The 20,747-nt window shown below is 37.4% G+C and overlaps 2 protein-coding genes across 2 annotated transcripts; both read left to right on the top strand.

The window, feature by feature from the left end:
- The first annotated feature begins 1,378 nt into the window (after positions 1–1,378).
- LOC115927620 (tripartite motif-containing protein 45-like) lies at positions 1,379–7,025 on the top strand. Its single transcript, XM_030993724.1, has 2 exons — positions 1,379–2,020; positions 5,760–7,025. The coding sequence occupies exons 1-2, from the start codon at positions 1,379–1,381 to the stop codon at positions 7,023–7,025; spliced, it is 1,908 nt and encodes a 635-aa protein (XP_030849584.1).
- A 5,024-nt stretch (positions 7,026–12,049) lies between these two features.
- Positions 12,050–15,791, top strand: LOC115927621 (E3 ubiquitin-protein ligase Midline-1-like). Its single transcript, XM_030993726.1, has 2 exons — positions 12,050–12,971; positions 14,520–15,791. Exons 1-2 carry the CDS (start codon positions 12,330–12,332, stop codon positions 15,789–15,791), a joined length of 1,914 nt encoding a protein of 637 aa, XP_030849586.1. The 5' UTR covers positions 12,050–12,329.
- The last annotated feature ends 4,956 nt before the right edge of the window (positions 15,792–20,747 follow it).

Here is a 20,747-nt window from a genome sequence, read left to right on the forward strand (position 1 = left end):
CACATTTTTTAAAGTGGGAGCAGCTTAAGATTAATTAAGATTTGCTTTCTTCTCCACCGTGAGCTTGTTAAAAGCGTAACTCGATTTTGCGGCCTGGATAACTTATTTAGTATATTTTTCTTAAGTTGAGAATGTTGGCAGACATCCACTGAGTGAGTACTGTGTGTGTGTGTGTGTGTGGTGGGGGGGGGGGGGGTGGGTGGGTGGGTGGGTGAGTATGTGTGTGAGTGGGTGAGTATGTTTGTGTGATAGAGGGTGAGTATGTCTGTGTGATGTAGGGGGCAGGGAGGGGGCAGGATTGTTTCAGTAAAATTATCTCCAGATTTTTTTTTTTTTTTGTAATATATAAGTAAATAACATTTACAATTGACATATTATGTTTAGGTACTTATACGTTTACTTTGTTGTTAAGTTATATTATACTGCAAATAAGTTTGTGTTTAATTATGTTTATGTAAAAGCATCAATATTGAACACGTTTATTTTATTCAATTGTATGTCATGGTTTGTATTACACATCTGGAGAAATAAAACAAAATTGTTAAAAAAAAAAAAAAAAAAAGTGTGTGTGTTGTGTGTTTGTGCGTGCGCGATCGCGCGCGCTTGCGTAAATTAGTGTGGGCGTGCTCGTGCTAGTATGTGATGGCTATCGCCGATCATCCCCTAGCCTCTTGTCGATGCCCTCGCGCTGTTGTAGTGTCTAAATTCTGACGAGCGAAGCGAGTCAGAGAAACCGAGGCGCTTGCGCAAGCGCCTCGGTTTCTCTGACTCGCTTCGCAAGCGCCTCGGTTTCTCTGACTCGCTTCGCTCGTCAGAATTTAGACACTACAACAGCGCGAGGGCATCGACAAGAGGCTAATCATCCCCCACTCCTCGGTACGGATTTACGCCCCTGATAGCAGAGGTCGTAAGATCAATAGGAAACGATGTATTTCCGTTTGAGTTTGCGAATTAGGAAATAAGTTCAAAGGTGCTTAACATAGGCTGCGCGCCCAATCTCTGTGGGAAAACCACTTCTATTCATAGATCTAGGATGCACAAATTGCATTATATTAACAGACGATCTACTGTTAGTTTATACATTGTAGTTACATTTGTATTGATGTATACACTTGAATAGAGACTCAGTATTTTCAATCTAAGTAATTCGCTCCTCTTTCGTCACATATTTGTAACCAGCGTGAGAACTTGGTACAGAACTGCATGCATGCAGTTACGCAATCTACTACTATAATCTACTACGTCACTGCATTACATATGCAATGTAGTTTGTGCTTGCAGCAGCTAACTGTTGGCTTCTAGTTCAAGTTGGACATTGGATATATGCGTAGAATGAGCTCGTGTTTCTAATAAGTCAGAAATCCGATATTTTGTACCAATGGCTCAGCAGAATGAGAAAGAGAAAGCTCCAAGCTCTTTAGAGAACCTTACATGTCCACTATGTCTTGATATCTTCGACGAGGCAACCATCCTGACTTCATGCGGACACACCTTCTGTCGGAAATGTCTCAAGAACTATGACCTTTCACACCTGGATCTCGATCACATGATCTGTCCTCTCTGCAGGAAGTTCACCAAGTTGTCTGTAAACCGTGTCGATGATTTCCTCACCAATGAGACTGTCAACGGACTTGTAGACAATTACCACACCGAGTGTGGAGGGTTGAACGCTGTCCTTGAGATGCATCCAAAATGCACTGCTTCCAAGTTTCATCAAGAATCAGATGCTGTTTCATTCTGTAGAACGTGTAATAATTACTTGTGTACTAATTGCGACTGCAGTCATGAGCTTATGACATCAGTCTTTGAAGGTCATGAGATTGTATCCATACAAGATATCATCAACGGGAAGGTCAGTATTGGTCATCTATCCGAGAAGTGCTCCATCCACAAACAAGAGGACAAAGATATGTTTTGTGAGGATTGTAAGGTCCATGTCTGTCTCAAGTGCGTGATCGTCGGTCATCAAAATCACAACATCAAGAATCAGGCTGACTTCGAGCAGCAGCTACGTCTTAAGGTAAGTGGGTTCATTTGACAAAAACTATAAGGCCTGACACAAGTTAACTCATACGATTCAGATAAGGGAAGGTACCATAGGCGCTGGAAGTCGGAGGGATGGGGCAGAGGGGGGTTGACGTCAAGTGGGGGACAAAATTGAATAAAGGTCAGTGGGTTCATTCAAAAAATCAACTTGCGTTTGGCTATAAAGGCCTGACAAGTTTACTCATACAATTCAGATAAGGGAAGGTATCCCCCTCGCAAGGAAAAATAAAGGAAAGTTATATCGAACTCCCTGCATCAAAATAAACTTTCAATTGCTCTGAAAAATATTTTTCGAGCATCCTAAAATCAAACATTCCTCCACGCGGTCGCTTAATTCCCTCGAATATTGATTGATCAGGTGTTTATTGTCAGTATATAAACCCTGTCTACAATGTATACTAGGCACCGCAACCAAACGAGAAGATTCTCCCATCAATCAAACTAAAGGGTTCGGGCAAAAATAGGTCCCTCCCAATAAACAAAATCACGTGAAAATCACGTCAATATCAAGGTATCGACTTGAGGAGAGTTACGTTCTTCAAACACCGGACATTTACGTAAATGTGTTAATACGTTTATTGCATTAGGTAACTTAAAACACACGTACACTAAATCACGCAATTGTCACTGCGATATCACCATTATAATAACGTGATTATCCCTACCTTGGAGACCATGGTTTGTAAACCTAATACTCCCGTGTTTGTTTTGTTATAAAATTACATCTTCATACACGAAATTATCGCGTCACAGAAACACGTGAAGCGTTAGTGATAGTTTTAGTCAAAATATCTGCGTGAAATTCACGTGAATATTACGAGGCTGATTTGAGATGAATCATGTTCTTCATTCACGTGAAATTTACGTCGAAGAGGAAATACGTTACTGTAACCCGCGTTCAACCCAATAATTACGCAAATGTTACACAATAAATGAACCAAAATAATGACGTTCTCATCCCGTTTCTGAACATCGTGTCTTGGATCTTCCATAATTACGTCCAGGCGCGCACGAAGCAGTTTGGGATTAGAGGGGGTTGGGTGGGGGGGGGGGGGGGTGCAAACATCCCAGAAGAGAAAGCTAGTTGCAACTGGTCCAGTTGATGAACCATTTGATGCTAACTGGTAACCCTGGAAATTGAAATGGGCTAAATGATCCAGTTGATCCAGGCCAGTTATAATTCAACTGGTCTAGCTGAGCCATGAGAACCATTTGGTAAAACTTCCAACCAGTTGAACAGCAACAAAACTTCAATACTGGTACGTCTGTATTTCCAATGTAAGGGCATTGGTAATAAGTAGACTTACATAATTGAATTAATCGAACAAATTTCGTATACTTGTACTTTATTGAAATTATTTTAGTTCACAGTTAATGTTTCCCTTATTCATGTTTAACTAAATGTAATTTATACGAAGTAGCGAAATGTCCTAATAACTGGTAATTTATATTTGTAGTATTTTCGAAATGAATTGCATATAACTAAATCATCAGTAATTAAGAAATATGCTGTAAATTCAGATAAATTGTTTAAAAAACATAGATCTGCACGCACCCCATATTCAATATGCAAATGAATTGGTGTCAGCTGGGTCAACTCGAAATATGCCAACGCTCAGTCATCAACTGGTGCAACTGGAAATATGCACACTCCAGTTGTCAACTGGTGCAATGAAAATATGCCAACAGTCAGTTATCAACTGGTGAACATAGAAATATGCCAACAGTCACGGGATTATCACCACGGAACTTAAATGGTAACTGTGAAACTATCAAGACACCCAAGAATAACTCATTTTCACACATGGAAAACACGGAATACCCAGCTTATATTAATAATTCGTTTGAGTCACGCGATCATCACCGCGGAACTGCTGGCAACTTTGACTACGGTTTAGATAGGGGTTTTAAGACACCTAATCATGACTAATTTTTCACACCTAAAAGTCACGTATGCCCAGCTTAGATTAATAATCCGTTTGAGTCACGAGATCATCACCGCGGAACTAATGGCAACTTTGACTTCCATTTAAATAGGTGTTTCAAGACACCTAATAATGACTAATTTTTCACACCTAAAAGTCACGAATGCCCTGCTTAGATTAATATTCCGTTTGAGTCACGAGATCATCACCGCGGAACTGCTGGCAACTTTGACTACCATTTAAATAGGTGTTTTAAGACACCTAATAATTACTAATTTTTCACACCTAAATATCACGGATTCACAGCTTAGATTAGTAATCAGTTTTAACTACGTGATCATCACCAAGAAAGTTATGGTAACTTTGAAACCATTTAAATAGTGTTTTAAGACACCTAATAATGACTAATTTTTCACACCTAAAAGTCACGTATGACCAGCTTAGATTAATAATTCGTTTGAGTCACGAGATCATCACCGCGGAACTTATGGCAACTTTGACTACCATTTAAAAAGGTGTTTTAAAACACTTAATAATTACTAATTTTCACACCTACATATCACGTTTTCACAGCTTGGATTAGTAATCAGCTTGAGCCACGTGATCATAACCAAGAAATTTATGGTAACTTTGAAACCTTTCAAAGAGGTGTGTAAGACACCTCAGAATTACTTGTTGAATATAACCAGAGATTCACGGACAGAACAATAAGACGATTAGCCGGTGTAAGTAACGTGATTATTACCATTAACCTTGGATAACCTGTGAAACCAATCAATAAAGGTGCTTACAAGACCAAATAATTACGTATTTATCGCCACCATCGGTTAACTGACAAAAAACTCGTTGCTTGGTCAAGTGGTTATTTGGTCATAAACACTTGATTTACAGAGGTAAGTGGAATCACGTTACTCTAGTCGCGTGATAAACTGGTGGTTTTTAGGTTAGATGAAAACGTTAACAGGAGTACCTTTTTTGTTTAAATGAAGGCACGTGTCGATAACGTTTAAATCTAGTTCAAAAGGCACTGTACTTTAAAATCACTTAAAATACACTCCCAAAAGAGGTTACTTTTTAGTGTTCTGTTTATTGGGCTCTCCCCCTGACAAGGATTGTAAAGGCAACGTGTGTCTCATGCAGTTTGGCATAAAAACGACAAAATCATTCAAATTTAAGGTACCATTTGCACGAGAAGCGAGGAAGGGGTGGAGGCGGAGGGGACCAGGGGGGGGGGGGGTGGCCTCGCAAGGAATTACAAAATATATGTAACAAAATATGAATCTTAAATATGCTTCAATTGCAAATCTTTGAGAAATGCAATGTCTTTTTTTTTCTTTTGTTACACGAAAATCATTTAGATAAAAGTAATAATGTTAATGAAAATTATCATGATCATCATCATCATCACCATACTTTGAAGTAGAAGTAGTAGTACCATTATTCTTCTTATTATCTATGTATTGCTTTTGTTATCATTATTACCATGGTGATGATTATAATCATTATTATCATAAAACTATCTCCATTCTGTTTATCTTATATTACTGCTTTCATACAAATGGACTAATTACTAGGGCTGGATTCCCTTTTAAGGAATCAGAAAAACAACAATATATTCAATTCCTCTGTCCTCGTATGATTATGTGGGGGGGGGGGGGGGTATTACTTTTGTGAAAATTCAGGCGCTTGCAACACCTGTATTTTATGTTCAAATCAACTCCATGTTATTAGCATACATATCATGCCAGAAAAAGTTATTTTCATTTCTCTATCATTTGTTCTGTTTAGGTGAACGACCTTGTCCAGCGATGTGCCGCTAAGAAGACAGAACTTGAGAAGAACATTCAAAATGTCGAAGTACAACGTCACGAAGTATACACTGCCGTGCAGAAACTACTGGATGATGTCAGTCAAGCCTACAGCATCAAAGTCAAAGAGCTTGAGGAAAATCATCAAAATCTAATCGATCAAATCAATGCAGTAAAGAAGAGTTTCGATGACGACCTCAGCGCCTTGAAATTTAAGGATCGACACAGGATCAAGAGTATTTGTAGTTCAATAACACTGGTATCTAATGACAGACTGGGTTGTCTTGAGACAGACAGTCTGTCTGCTCATACCATGCTCTGTGAGGAGCTGGATGCCATGCTAAAGGAGGCTACTGATCACACTTCTGCGGCAGCCATTACGAAGAGAGCACAGGAGAAGAGGTTCAAGCCTGCAGCTGATACCCGTCTGGACCTCGGGAGCATCTCAGAACCAGATCCCAAGTTGCAAGTCATCCAGTGTGTAGATCTACGGGGATGGATGTGGGGAATGACCCAGTACTCTGATGACAGTGTAGCTATCGGATATAATGGTACACATGGTATACATGTAGATATCATTGATTCAGCTGGTAAACAGGAGCAGTATGCAAACATACCAAGTAACATGAAGTGTTGTGGTCTTGTGTTTCAACAAGACGGTTCGTTATGCATATCGACCGGATACACAGACGCACACCTTTATTCTCACAATTGTTCCCGGAAATCAACCATCTACGTAAATAGCTCTGGCTGTTATCTGAGACTAAACAGAAGTCCATCCGATGAAATCCTTATCGCAAACTTTGGGAAGCAAATCTATATCTACGACCCAACTGGATCCACTCTCAAACACACTGTCCCAACAAAGCACAATATTACGAGGCAGGTATCTGCCACCAGGTCGGGTTTGCTCGTCACGAGTTCATGTGATCATAAGCCAATCGTGGTGACGGTCTATGACAGGTATGGAAATGCTGGTCAGTCTCTACGAGCTCCAAGCGGTGTCAACCTGTATGCTGCCGTGGATGAGCAGGACAGGGTGTATGTAGCGAGTGTCGATCGGAAGATGGGTAACGTGGTGATCAGGCTCTATGACCTTGATGGTCTGAACCTGAATGAGAGAGTTGAGTTCAATTTACTTGATATGACGCTTACAAGCGATTGGTGTTACTTAGTTTCCCACTCTCCAGACATGCTCGCGTTTGCTTGTGACAAGAAGTTGTATTTTATCAAAGTTTTACTGTAATCATTATCACACTCTTTATTACCATTATTAGTGTTGTTTGTATCTATACCTCGCTGCTCCAGCTCTACTCTAATATGGCCCTATATAGTGTGTCATATTCTATTGTTTATTACGTGATAAGTAACCAAAATAAGACGATACCTCTTCTCTCTATACACGTTAATTGTCTGAATACCGTTGTAATTATCCAATATAATTATAACTCTCCTCTCTCGAAATAGTATGTAAATACTGTACCTTAACTATGCGTCTACTTCTTGCATTGTGTAATCGTTTCTCCTAGATATTTAATGAAAGCTAGCGATACAATGTACAGCTTGAAAATTGGTAAGATATTGATTTACTTCTTTTTAATGTTATTTCTCTCATTTTTTTTAATAAATGTAATGCTTCCTGAGAAAAATTTCTATCGATCTTATTTACTGGGTGTAAGCCACAAATATGTTTAAACTTTTCTCTCATGTTGTTATTCCGAAAGTATTTTTGTAAATGTTTGTGCTTATATTCCTTGACTTATATCGTCATTATATTGTATCTTTTCAGCTTTCACGGGTCATCCTGTAAAGTTAATAGTATTATTTTTTCCCCTTCATTTTATAATAATTTATCATCTTACTCTTGGCATGGATGTTACATTGAACTTGCCTAATATATCAAATTGTATTTGTTTAACAGTCGTAAGTTCTATTTCTTGTCTAAACATCCTAAGAAATGTAAAAATGTTATGATATCTTTGTAAACGTTTACTGCATTTCTGTTATAATTGGTAAATTAAATTGAATTCAAACATACGGGATATTCTTTGATAACTACACACGGTGGTTGGTCTGGGAATCAATCCAGACCTTACATTTCTGTTCTTCAGTTGTTGTGTCACGTTAATATACCTACAAATCCCTCCTAACAACGTTTGGTGCATGGGTATGCGGTGACCCAATGTGATTGACCATACCCTAGGACAATGTTAAAGAGAATGTTGAGTTCTGGGAAGAGGTGAAAAATAATTTGTGAGCGTTACTCATTCTTATTATGCAAGTGTGGAAGAACATCAGATAAGACATGTTCCCTGAAAAGCATGGCTCTTCAAATGCCTTCATATTCTAAATATACATGTAACATCGTAAAAATCGGGGGCCGGCTTTTTACGCCACGTGTTCGTGTAGTCCCATATACATTTTTCTGTGTATAGTGTGTGTAACTTTACCAAGACTTGGCCAAATTTCTTATCATTTTGATGATTCCAGAACGTTGCAATACAAACAAATTCTTATATGCTAGATGATCAACCTTTTCTTGTCGGTTCCACACTGTTTCTTTCACAATGCAATCGCATGACCAGAACTCAACTTCATCTTTAAGCTTGACTTCGTTCGGTCAATTCTTATGGGAAAATGGGGTGACTATTTCGGGACAGACTACTGGCCCTTTTCTGTTTCATATATATCTGTAAAGCGCTTTGAGAGGGCCTTTGGTCTTGGAAAGCGCTATATAAGAACTAGCTATTATTACACAGTTGTGTGAAGTACCTTTAAAGGGGAATCCAACCTGGAAATTAAACTACCGACTAGAGAAAAGCAGAAAAATCTGAAAAGTAGACTGGTGAAAGTTTGAATGAAATCAGACAAAATTGAGAAAATTATTAAATTTAAAAAATTGAAATCACTACAAATAATAGCCTTTTCAAATGGGCTGAATCGGTAATGTCTCTGTGATGTGGTGACAATTTTCCCAAATTCTTCCAACAAACAAAATTACCGAAATTTTAAAAGGGAGAAGGCGCTTATGCGAAAACGGAATAATGATATTTTTTGTGCACGACCAACGGCAAAGTTATCCGTCACTATAATGTCACAATACAATGACAAATCTGCCAATTTGAGATACGCTTTTATACAAATGAACTTATTACAAGGGTTGGATTGCTCTTTAAAGGGACTTGGTAACATTGTTCAGATGAGAGAAAGTGGTGATAAGGTAGTGACTTCTATGCTAGGTGTACAGTTAAAGATTATCTGAAAATTTGAGTGAAAACGGACCGTTATTAATTATGATACAAATTGGAAACAACTGATCTGATCGATTCCTTCATTCTCCCAACTATATAATTACAATTTCATTACATTTTAGGTGAATGTAAATTGTCACAAAACAATATATTGGATTTACATACCATTCCAGACATTTAGGTGTTGAAAGATTCTAATAGCCTGTTTTATGTCTTTTTTCATGGAAAAACGGTTGGGAAAATTCAAAAAAGGTTGGAAGAATTTACTGTTAATCACTGTTGGAGGGTGTTGCCCAGTTACGCCTTCAAAGAAAACCATAGATATCTTTGTGGTTTGAGAATTTGTTTCAGTATTTTTGCATGTCAGAGGGTTAGTACAGTAGAAGGAATATAATAAGTAACATTTTATACACAAATTACATACATTTTTTTTCATCAACCTTCATCAATTTTACCGAGTCACTTTAACATATCGAACTTTTTCATTTGTGTACTTTCCTCTGTTCTTTTTTTGCCGGTTAACTTACTGAAAACATTCATGGAAAGTATGTAAACGCTGTAAATATAGCCTATATATTACAATAACATGTACATTTTTTTATTTGTATAAACACGGTACGCCTATTGTTGACGGACACTCTATATATTTGTGGCAGATCTAGCTTATACTTGTCTTATGTGATACTGACATCTGTAAATTAAGTATTATTTGTTATGACTGAAAGCCTACCCAAATAAAAATCACAAAAATGGAACATTTTCTGAGCATAAAAACGACTGATTCAATTTGTTTAATCGTTAATGAGGTGATAAAAGAAATCTTTAAATGAAGCGCAAGCTGACGTAGAATTGACGTAATATTGTCTATACGCTGTTATGTCTTTCCATGTTTCTTAGCATACCGTGTTATCTCACATTGTATGGACACCAAGATGTCATCGCAGTTAGGTGTCCATACGCCGTAACATCGAAGCACATGTTTTTCAGATGATCTCTTCCTCCTCTCTCTATCTTTTTCTATCCATTCTCAGAATGAGATTGATTCTGTCTGTTACTTTTCTTTTTTCCTTCTCTTGCATGCTCTTTCTCTTTGTCTTCCCTACGAATTATCACTCATCGTCTCGATCATTGACTACTGTTCCTTTTCTCTTCTCTCTCTCTCATAACCACTTCCTTACGATATAAATATGCTACACATGAAGAAAAAACTTCGGTTTACCAGTAGATATAGCAACCAATATGAACAGGTCAATTAACTAACATTCAAGCATTGATGAAAACATTTGTTTATACTAATATCCTGTTTTTGCAGTTAAGCTGAATATGGCTTTAAATGGAAATTAGTATTGCTTTATCTGTTAAAAATAAATAAACGAGTAGTACATTTAAAAAGATATGATAAACATACTAAACACTACATAACTCATAAATATGTAAAATCTCAGTCGCACGGACGAGAGCAACACAAGACCGACCCCAGACCGCATAAAATAAAAGTCACGTTATCCCGAATGTCAAAAAACAGATCGGTGTGGAATCGGTTTGAACCCGTCACGTGGCATCATTGAGGTATTACTCGCTCTACAGAGAATATAAATGAGCAATTGAGCTCCTATTAGATTAACTAACAACGAACCTGTTGTGCTATTTAATTTTCCCTTAACATGTTCCAATTATTGTAACTTTAATTCATAAATAAATGGATATTGCATTTCGCAATTAGGCTGATGGCCATTAATATAAAATACACGAAAAACCTTTTTAATACCTGTGCACATAAATACATGATGCATACTACTCTCGCCAGCATCTTGTGCAAATCAAATATACATTCATGAACACTTATGTTGATTGTCACTAATTTACAGAAATTACAGAAGATAACAGTCATCTTGTTGAATACCTTAGATAATCTAAACAGAGCGACTGAACTTATGATACCACTACAGATAAAGATGAGTGCTGGTAAATTAAATTTGCCTGCATGACATATACGAGAGAAACTGTCCGAAAGCGATTGAAACTGTCTATTAAGTTATCGGGAAATATTAACTATGTAGTATATAATATAGGAGTAATTGTTTGGGCCAAATTGTGTAGGCTTTTTTATGACATTTAGGAATCATTTAAATGATACTGACACACTGATATCAATCTTGCTGAAAATCACAACCAGTGAAAACCACTGCACACAGATATATTATTCTAGCAATGTTTCAGATTTATTGTTGCTATTTTGCTAGTCAAAAACAACCCATCCATTATAAAAATAAAAAGAAACAACTTCAACAGTTTTCCACGAAATGCAGTAGCACAAACAGAACTCTTACAGTAACCTTAACACGTTATTTTTTCAAATGAATCATATTTTCATGCAATATGGCCTACATATTCTATTTGCTATCATCTTTCAGATCATCAGCTCTTGAGACAGACATGAACAACATTTGTATGTCTATAGTTCTAAAGCATGATATATTTTATAAGAGAGGAAGTGGTTAAATATTTTTTCAGGCGAATTTTGCATTATAATAAGTGTGGCCAGGCAGGTGAGACATCTTGTAGCATTAAAAACGCAAAAGTTTTGAAATCAATTTTTGACGGAAAAAGGGGAAGAGAATGAGAGAAATGGAAGGAGATAAAGGAAGAATAGTGGAGAAGGAAGGGGTGAAATATTAAGTGTGGTTACCGTCTTTTACCCTTCCAAACATAGTTATAGAGGCAAATAATTGTCTTGCTCTTATTACTAGTACTGATCAGATTCTACGTACCAAAGTACTCCAACTAAAGATCTCCAACGCAATGTATCAATAACTGAAAAACTATGAGTCGCCCTCTATAGATAAAAATGATGAATACCGCTTTGAAGCTCAAAGGTGCTTAAACGCTGCGCACGCACTCTCCATGGAAAAACCCACATCTATTAATAGGCCATAATTATATAGGATGCACAAACTGCATTATATTCACATTTTGTATTGATGTATACACTTGTATAGAATCTCAGTATTTTCGATCAAAGTTATTAGCACCTAGCGGTTTCGACATATAATAACATTTGTGTAATCAACGTGGGAACTTGGTGTATATGCAGAACTGTATGCAATATAGGACGCAATCTACTATACTACAATACGTCACTGCATTGCATATACAAAGTTTGTGCTTGCAGAAACTGACTGCTGGCTTCTATAGTACACGTCAACTGATCACAATTTTAAGTTTTATTGAACAATGAATATAATATGCGTAAAATGAGCTCGTGTTTGTAATAAGGCAGAAATGCGATATTTGTACCAATGGCTGATCAGACTGAGAAAGAGAAAGCTCCAAGCTCTTTGGAGAACCTGACGTGTCCCTTATGTCTTGATATCTTCGACGAGGCAACCATCCTGACTTCATGCGGACACACCTTCTGTCGGAAATGTCTCAAGAACTATGACCTTTCCCACCAGGATCTCCATCACATGATCTGTCCTCTCTGCAGGAAGATCACCAAGTTGTCTGCGAACCGTGTCGATGATTTCCTCACCAATGTGACTGTCAATGGACTTGTAGACAATTACCACGCCGAGTGTGGAGGGATGAACGCTGTCCTTGAGATGCGTCCAAAATGCACTGCTTCCAAGTTTCATCAAGAATCAGATGCTGTCTCATTCTGTAGAACGTGTAATAATTACATGTGCACTGATTGCGACTGCAGCCATGCGCTGCTGACTTCAGTCTTTGAAGGACATGAGATTGTATCCATACAGGATATCATCAACGGGAAGGTCAGCATTGGTCATCTATCCGAGAAGTGCTCCACCCACAAACAAGAGAACAAAGATATGTTTTGTGAGGATTGTAAGGTCCATGTCTGTCTCAAGTGCGTGATCGTCGGTCATCAACATCACGACATCAAGAATCAGGCTGACTTCGAGCAGCAGTTACGTCTTAAGGTAAGTTGGTTCATTTGATAAAGAATACTTGCCTTTGGCTAAGGCCCGACAAGTTTACTCATACAACTCAGATAAGGAAAAGTATACCGTAGCCGCCGGAAGATTCGAGCAGAGGGAGTAATTGATTTCCCGCGTTATTCAAATGTGGGACGGATTTGATTGTGCCCCCCTCGCAAGGACAAATAAAGGAAGATTACATTGAATTTCTTTGCAACTAAATACGCTTTCAAGTGCCCTGAAAGGTAATTCTCAGCATCCTAAAATCTAAATTTTCTCCAAGCGGTCGCTACATACTATCCCTCGAATATTAATAGACTCTGTGTTTATTATGTTTGTAAAATCTGTCTTCAATAAAGATACCGCAAGCATGGGAGAAGATATTCCTATCTATCAAAGTGTTGGGGCAAAATGAGATCCACCCCTCCCCCTTGATAATCAGCCCTTATTATTATTAATACTTTATTATGGTTACTACTATATGTATCATAGTTATTTGTTATTATGATGATGATTATAATCATTATTATGATAATTTTATTACTATTATATACATTTTGTTTATCTGATATTACAGCTTTCATACAAATGGACTTATTACAATGGCTGGATTCCCTTTTAACCCTAATAAGCCCGGGGGAGGGGGCATAATCCCCCCTGTCGAATATTTGACGCTGCATCAAAACCCTTGAACCTTTGGCGCTGACATTTTATGAGTTTTTTCCTTATGGCGGACCTATGGTTCGGGTGTTAGATGAAGATATATCATCATATGTCAATCAAAATATGTAATTCTCGCAATTGTGCGTGTGTAAGTATATTGCAGTTATAAGATCTTTATCAAAATCAATATCATGAGTGATTTATTTCATGTTATGCAATCATATATTCATGATTATACTTGTTTAGTATTGGCCAAGCATTCTTTTATTCACATAATGAAATACATTAGAAATTAAACACGATAGAATACATAAGAAATTGGTAATTATAAATATAAAAGAAACTTACACTTTTCACCCGCAAAATATTGTAAACACTATAGTTTTATATGAAAACAACATGTAGCAAACATATTTGTACCTGCATGTGTGTGTTTATTTGTATGTTTGTATTCATTACAAACTATTATATTTCAATTGATAAATGTTATTACTCAACTAAAACAGCAATTTCGAATCAAATCAAATCTGCCCATGCCTTGTTCAAAATCACGGATAAGCCGAGATCTTACGTTGGGAGGGGGGGGGGGGGGGGGGCGTTTTAAGACGTCAAATTGCCCGGCCTTTTTAGGGTTAAGAAAGCAGGACAAAAAATGTATTCAATTCCTCTATCCTCGTATGATATATGATGATGAGCGTGTGTGTTTTGTTTGTTTGTTTGTTTGTTGTTGTTGTTGTTGTTTTTTTTTTGGGGGGGGGTGGGTGATCTTACTTTTGTGAAACTTCAAGCACGGGGTTTTGTTTCATTTTCATACCAGCTCCATGCAGTTATCATATATCTCATGCTAGAAAAAAATCTTTTCACTTCTCTTTTATTTGTTTTATTTAGGTGAACGACCTTGTCCAGCGATGTGCCGCTAAGAAAACAGAACTGGAGAAGAACATTCAGAATGTTGAGGTACAACGCCATGAAGTATATACTGCCGTGCAGAAACTACAGGAAGATGTCCGTCAAGCCTACAGCATCAAGGCCAAACGGCTTGAAGAAAATCATCAAAATCTCATCGAGGAAATCAATGCAGTAAAGCGGAGTTTCGATGACGACCTGAGCGTTATGAAATCCAAAGATCGACAGAGGATCAAGAGTATTTGTAGTTCAATATCACTGGTATCTAATGACAGACTGGGTCGTCTTGAGACAGACAGTCTGTCTGCTCATACCTTGCTCTGTGAGGAGCTGGATGCTATGCTGAAGGAGGCTACTGATCACACTTCTGCGGCAGCCATTACGACGAAAGCACACGAGAAGATGTTCAAGCCAGCAGATGATACTCGTCTTGACATCGGGAGCATCTCAGAATCAGATCCGAAGGTTCAAATCATTCAGTGTGTAGATCTACAGGGAAAGATGTGGGGAGTGACCCAGTACTCTGATGATAGTGTGGCCATCGTATATGGGGACACGCGTGGTATAGATATCATTGATTCAGCTGGTAAACACGAGCAGTATGCACACATACCAAGTAACATGAAGTGTTGTGATCTGGTGTTTCAACAAGACAGGTCGTTATGCATATCGACGGGTGTCAACGAAGCACACCTATATTCTCCCAATGGATCCAGGAAATCAACCATCCGCGTGAAAGACAATACTTCGTATTCTCTAAAACTTAACAGAAGTCCATCAGATGAGATCCTCATCGCTTGCTGTGAAAAGCCTATTCATATCTATGACCGAACTGGATCCACTCTCAAATACACTGTTTCAACAAAACACAACGTAACGAGACAGGTATCTGCCACCAAGTCGGGTTTAATCATCACGAGTTCATGTAATTACTCCATCGACCCGAGTGTGGTGACGGTCTATGACAGGGATGGGAATGCTGGTAGGTCTCTACAAGCTCCATACGATGTCCACCTGTATGCTGCCGTGGATGAGCAGGACAGGGTGTATGTAGCGAGTGTTGATCGTAAGATTTATAGTAATGTGGTGATCAGGCTCTATGACCTTGATGGTCTGAACCTGAAGGAGAGAGTTAAGTTCAATGTACTCAATATGACGCTTGAAACTGATTGGTGTTACTTGGTTTCCCTCTCTCCAGACATGCTCACGTTTGCTTGTCACAAGAAGTTGTATTTCATTAAAGTATCACTGTAATCCATCTCAAATTCATTACCCTTATTGGTGTTGTGCAAACCTCTCTGCTCCAGCTCTACTCTCATATGGGCCTATAATGTGTCATACTATATTGTTTATTATATGATAACTAAATTACTAGCCGAATAAGAAGATGCCTATTCTTTCGATAGATTTGAATTACATGACTACACCGTTGTCATTATCCAATATAATTAGAACTTCCCTCTTTCGAAATAGTAATGTAAATGTAAATACTGTACGTTAACTTTGCATCTACTTCTTGCATTGTGTAATCGTTTCTCCTCGATATTAACTGAAAGCCAGCGATATAATTTCATAATGTACAGCTTGAAAATTGGTAAGATATTGAGTAAGTGTTATTTCCCTCACGCTGTAAGTTATTCCAAAAGCATTTTCTTTAATGTTTTTGCTCATATTTCTTGACTTTTATAGTGATTATTTGTTATCTTTGTAGCTTTCACGGGTCATCCTGTAAAATTATTGGTATTATGATTTTGTTTTCATTTTATAATATCATTTTACTTTTCGTATGGATGTTAAATTGAACTTTCCTAATGCATCAAATCAAGAGTTACAAAATCAAGAGTTACAAAATCGACCATGCATGGTGCGACATTTCATTAGTAATACCGTCGTATACTTTGCACCCTGTCTGATAAAGCCATTAAATTGAAAGCTCTGGGTACTGATTAGTTTGCTATGATGTAGAGAAGAACAATGTTTATATTAACAGAATACAGGCCAAGGTTAACCGTTGGAAGTTCTGTTTCTTGACTAAACATCGTAAGTAATGTAATAATATAATGATATCTTTGTAAACATTTACTAAGTTTCTGTTATAATTGGTAATGTCACTTTTTGCATATTTCATGTGAATTACGCCGTTTTCTTTTTTCTAATAATTACAGGTTCAATTCAATTCAGTTACTTAAATTCGTAATTAAAAAGGGAGAAGGCGGGAAGGCGCTTAGGTGGAAAACGGGAATATGATATTTTAGTGCATGTATGACGAATGGGTTATCCGTCGCTACGTTACAATGCAATGACCAATCTGCCAATTTGAGATACGCCTTCATACATAGTAATGAACTTATTACAAAGGTTGCATTGCCCTTTTTTGTATTTTCCTGTGTTGTTCTCTTGTTTTCTTAACTTAAAAAGTTTGTATAAGTTGTACTTGTAGCCTATATGTTACAAGAACATGTTCTTTTTGGGGGGTATAAACACAGTATTGTTGACGGACACTGGATATATTTGTGGCGGATATAGATTATAGACTCGTGTGATATTGACATCTCTAAACTAATTTTTGTTGTTGTCATTACTGCATGCCTACCAAAATAAAAATCACAAGAGTGAAACATTTTCTGGGCATAAAAACGACTGATTTAATTTGTTTAATCGTTAATGAGGTGATAAGAGAAATCTATAGATGAAGCGCAAGCTGACGTAGAATTTGGTAATATTGATCCTTCATAGGTTACATTTTGATCACGTGTTGCTGTCCATACGTTGTGAGATCTCTTTCCATGTTTCTTAGCATGTCATGCTATCTCACACTGTACGGAAAGCAAGATTTTAGGTGTCCATACGCTGTTATATATCTTTCCACGTTTCTTAGCATACCGTGTTACCTCACATTGTATGGAAAGCAAGATTTCATCGCAGTTAGGTGTCCATACGCCGTTACATCGAAGCACATGTTTTTCAGATGATCTCTTCCTTCTCTCTATTCATTCTCAGAATTAGATTGATTCTGTCTGTTATTTTTCCTTTTTCCTTCTCTTGCATGCTCTTTTCTTTTCTCTTTCTTGTGAATTATCACTCCTCATCTCGATCATTGATTATTGTAATTCCTCTTCTTTCTCTCTCTCTCTCTCATACCCACCTTCTTCCGATATAAATATACTACACATGAAGAAAAAACTTCGGTTTAACTGTAGATATAGCAACCAATTTGAACAGGTCAATTAGCTTTTTTTGTGTGCCTCTAATGAGGTGTTTATTTACATTCAAACATAAAAATAAAGTTGTGAGAACAAATACAATTGACGCACAATGTTATCAATAAAATCACATATTTTTTTTCTCAACTATACAATATTTTCATCTCAATGCTCAAGCATTGATCAGAACAAATGATCCTACTAATATCCTGGTTTTGCAGTTAACCTTTATTATGGCTTTAAATGAAAATTAGTATTGCGTTATCTGTTTGAAAAAAATGAGTAATACATTAACAAAATATACGATACTCATACCAAACTACATAACTATGTAAAATCTCAGTCGCACGGACCAGAGCAATACAAGACGGACCCCTGGGTCCTGTTGCATCAAACTTTTAACGCATTGTTAAGCCCCTATTTTAGCGATAAGTCCAGAAACAGCGTTAAATTTAATTTTAGCGTTAACTTTCCTTTGCATAAAAAGTTATGCAATGTCAAAAAAACCAGATCGGTGTAAAATCGGTTTGAGCCAGTCTCGTGGCATCATTGAGGTATTACTGCCTCTACAGAGAATACAAATGAGCAACTGAGCTCCTATTAAATTAACTAGGAGACAAACCCATTGTGCTATCTAATTCTTCCTTATCATATTCCAATCAATTCATAAGTAATGGATTGCACTTCGCAATTAGGTTGATGGGCGTTACAATTTTTGTTAATTAAAAGCATTTTAAAGTACCATTTCAAATGGAGTGCAATCCATTACTTATACTCTTAAGCTATGGTCACAAATCAGAGCAGCGACCGACCGATCAGTAGCCTGCTCGGTCGTTGCTGGAATTTAGGCATCGCCCAGCGATTAGGTCGGTGCCGGGCGGCGACCGCCCAGGCACCGAGCGTATTTTGGGCGGCGAGAGAAAAGTGAGCAGGCGCCGCCCAAATTTTAACTCCGCGCTAAAACTTCAGCGGCGACCGAGCGATGCCCTAAAAACGAGCGGTGCCTGGGCGGCCGCCGGTCGGTGGCTGGGCAGCCGCCGGGCAGAATTGGTTTAAAACTCGCCGCTCGGCCGCCGAGCAGGCTACTTTTTGGTTATGTGACCATAGCATAAGTTACGATTGGAATATGATAAGGAAGAATAAGCTTAAACTAAATGAGGAAAACACAGAGTTTTTGGTAATCGGCTCCAAACACAACTTAATTGGGAAACATTAGTGATGTTAATCTTACATTTGGAACCACCCAGATTGCACCATCTACATCGGGCAAGAACCTTGGTGTAATTTTTGATTGTAACATGTCCATGTCTAACCAAATAGACCAGCTTTGTAAATCTGTACGATTTCAGTTGCAGAATATATCACAGATTAGGAAGTATGCATCTGAAGATGCATGTCATCATGTGATTCGCAGCCATGTTCTTTCCCGGTTAGATTATTGTAACGGGCTGCTTACATAAGTCCCTCAAACACATATCAGAAGACTTCAAAGTTTGATGAACTGAGCTGCTCGTATTATTTTTCGGTTAGACCGTCGTCATGATACCATGCCTCTACTAACATCCCTTCATTGGTTGCCAATCAAACAGAGGATTGTTTTTAAGATTCTTTTATTTGTATACAATTTTTTTCATGATCAGGCGCCAGAGTATTTTAGTGACTGTCTTGAGTTGTATCGACCTGTGCGTACAAACCTTCGCTCCAATGCAGACCCATTTCGATTAACTTTTCATGTGGCTCGTAGTAACGACTAACATAACGACTACAATTTTGATACTACTACAGATAAAGATGAGTGCCGGTCACTCATATCTAACTACATGACATGTACGAGAGAAACTGTCCAGAAGCGATTGGAAACTGTCTACAAATTCATAGGGAATGTTTACGATGTAGTATGAGTAATTGTTTGGGCAAAATTGTGTAGGCTTATATATGAAATTTGGGAATCATTTAAATGATTACACACTGATATCAATCTTGCTGGAAATCACATCCAGTGAAAACCACTGCACACAGATTTATGATTGCGACAATGTTTAACTTATTTTTGTTATTTTGCTAGTCCAAACAACCCATTCATTTTAAAATGAAAAGAAAAACTTGTCGACAGATTTCCCCAAAATGCAGTATCACAAACAGAACTCTTATGATTACGTTGATAGATTATTATTTCAAATGAATCATATTTCCGCGCAATATGGACTACATATTCTGTTTGATATCATTTTTCACATCATTAGCTCTTGAGACGTAATTTATAATTATAATTATAATGGTTATAATTCTAAATCATTATATTTCTCATTTAAGAGAGAAAGTGGTGAAATATTTTTTTCAGGCATATTTTGCAGTGGAATAAGAGTTGCCTCGTATCATTCGATACGCAATCATTTTAAGATAAATTGTTGACAGAGAAAAGGGAAGAGAATGAGAGAAGTGGAAGGAGACAAAGGAAAAATAGTAGAAAGAAGAGGTGAAATTAAAGTGTGGTTAGCGTCTTTCACCCTTTCCAAACACAGTAATAAAAGCAATTAAAATGCCTTACTCTATTTATCAAAAATATTAAGAAGAAAAAAAAAGCAGAATTGACAAAACGGAGTTCAGTCTTTTGTCAATTCCGTCTGTTGCTACGGCAGCCAGCCAGTGAAAACGTTTAATCAAGTTATGGAAATGCAAGCTTCAATTTAAACAAACAGAAGTTTGTTATTCCTGGCTCATTTTTCCTGATTGAGGTGTCATATGAAAGAGCAGAAAATAAACTTTCTAGAAATGTGAATTTTTCTTCGAAATTCAGATACCGCCCGCCAAATGATAATGTACAAACAGTTTATTATATTGAGCCGATGGCTCTTAAATAAACTGTTTGTACATTATACTTTACTCTTGAAATTGCTTGATTTTATTGTGATACATACTCATTTCATCAGAACCTAATTTATCGTCAGACCATAATGATTTTCAGTATTTAAATCTGACATATTGGCGACCACGAAGGGACAAATTT

The sequence above is a fragment of the Strongylocentrotus purpuratus genome, unplaced genomic scaffold (assembly GCF_000002235.5).
Source record: "Strongylocentrotus purpuratus isolate Spur 01 unplaced genomic scaffold, Spur_5.0 spur5_scaffold_20, whole genome shotgun sequence".
Taxonomy (NCBI): domain Eukaryota; kingdom Metazoa; phylum Echinodermata; class Echinoidea; order Camarodonta; family Strongylocentrotidae; genus Strongylocentrotus; species Strongylocentrotus purpuratus.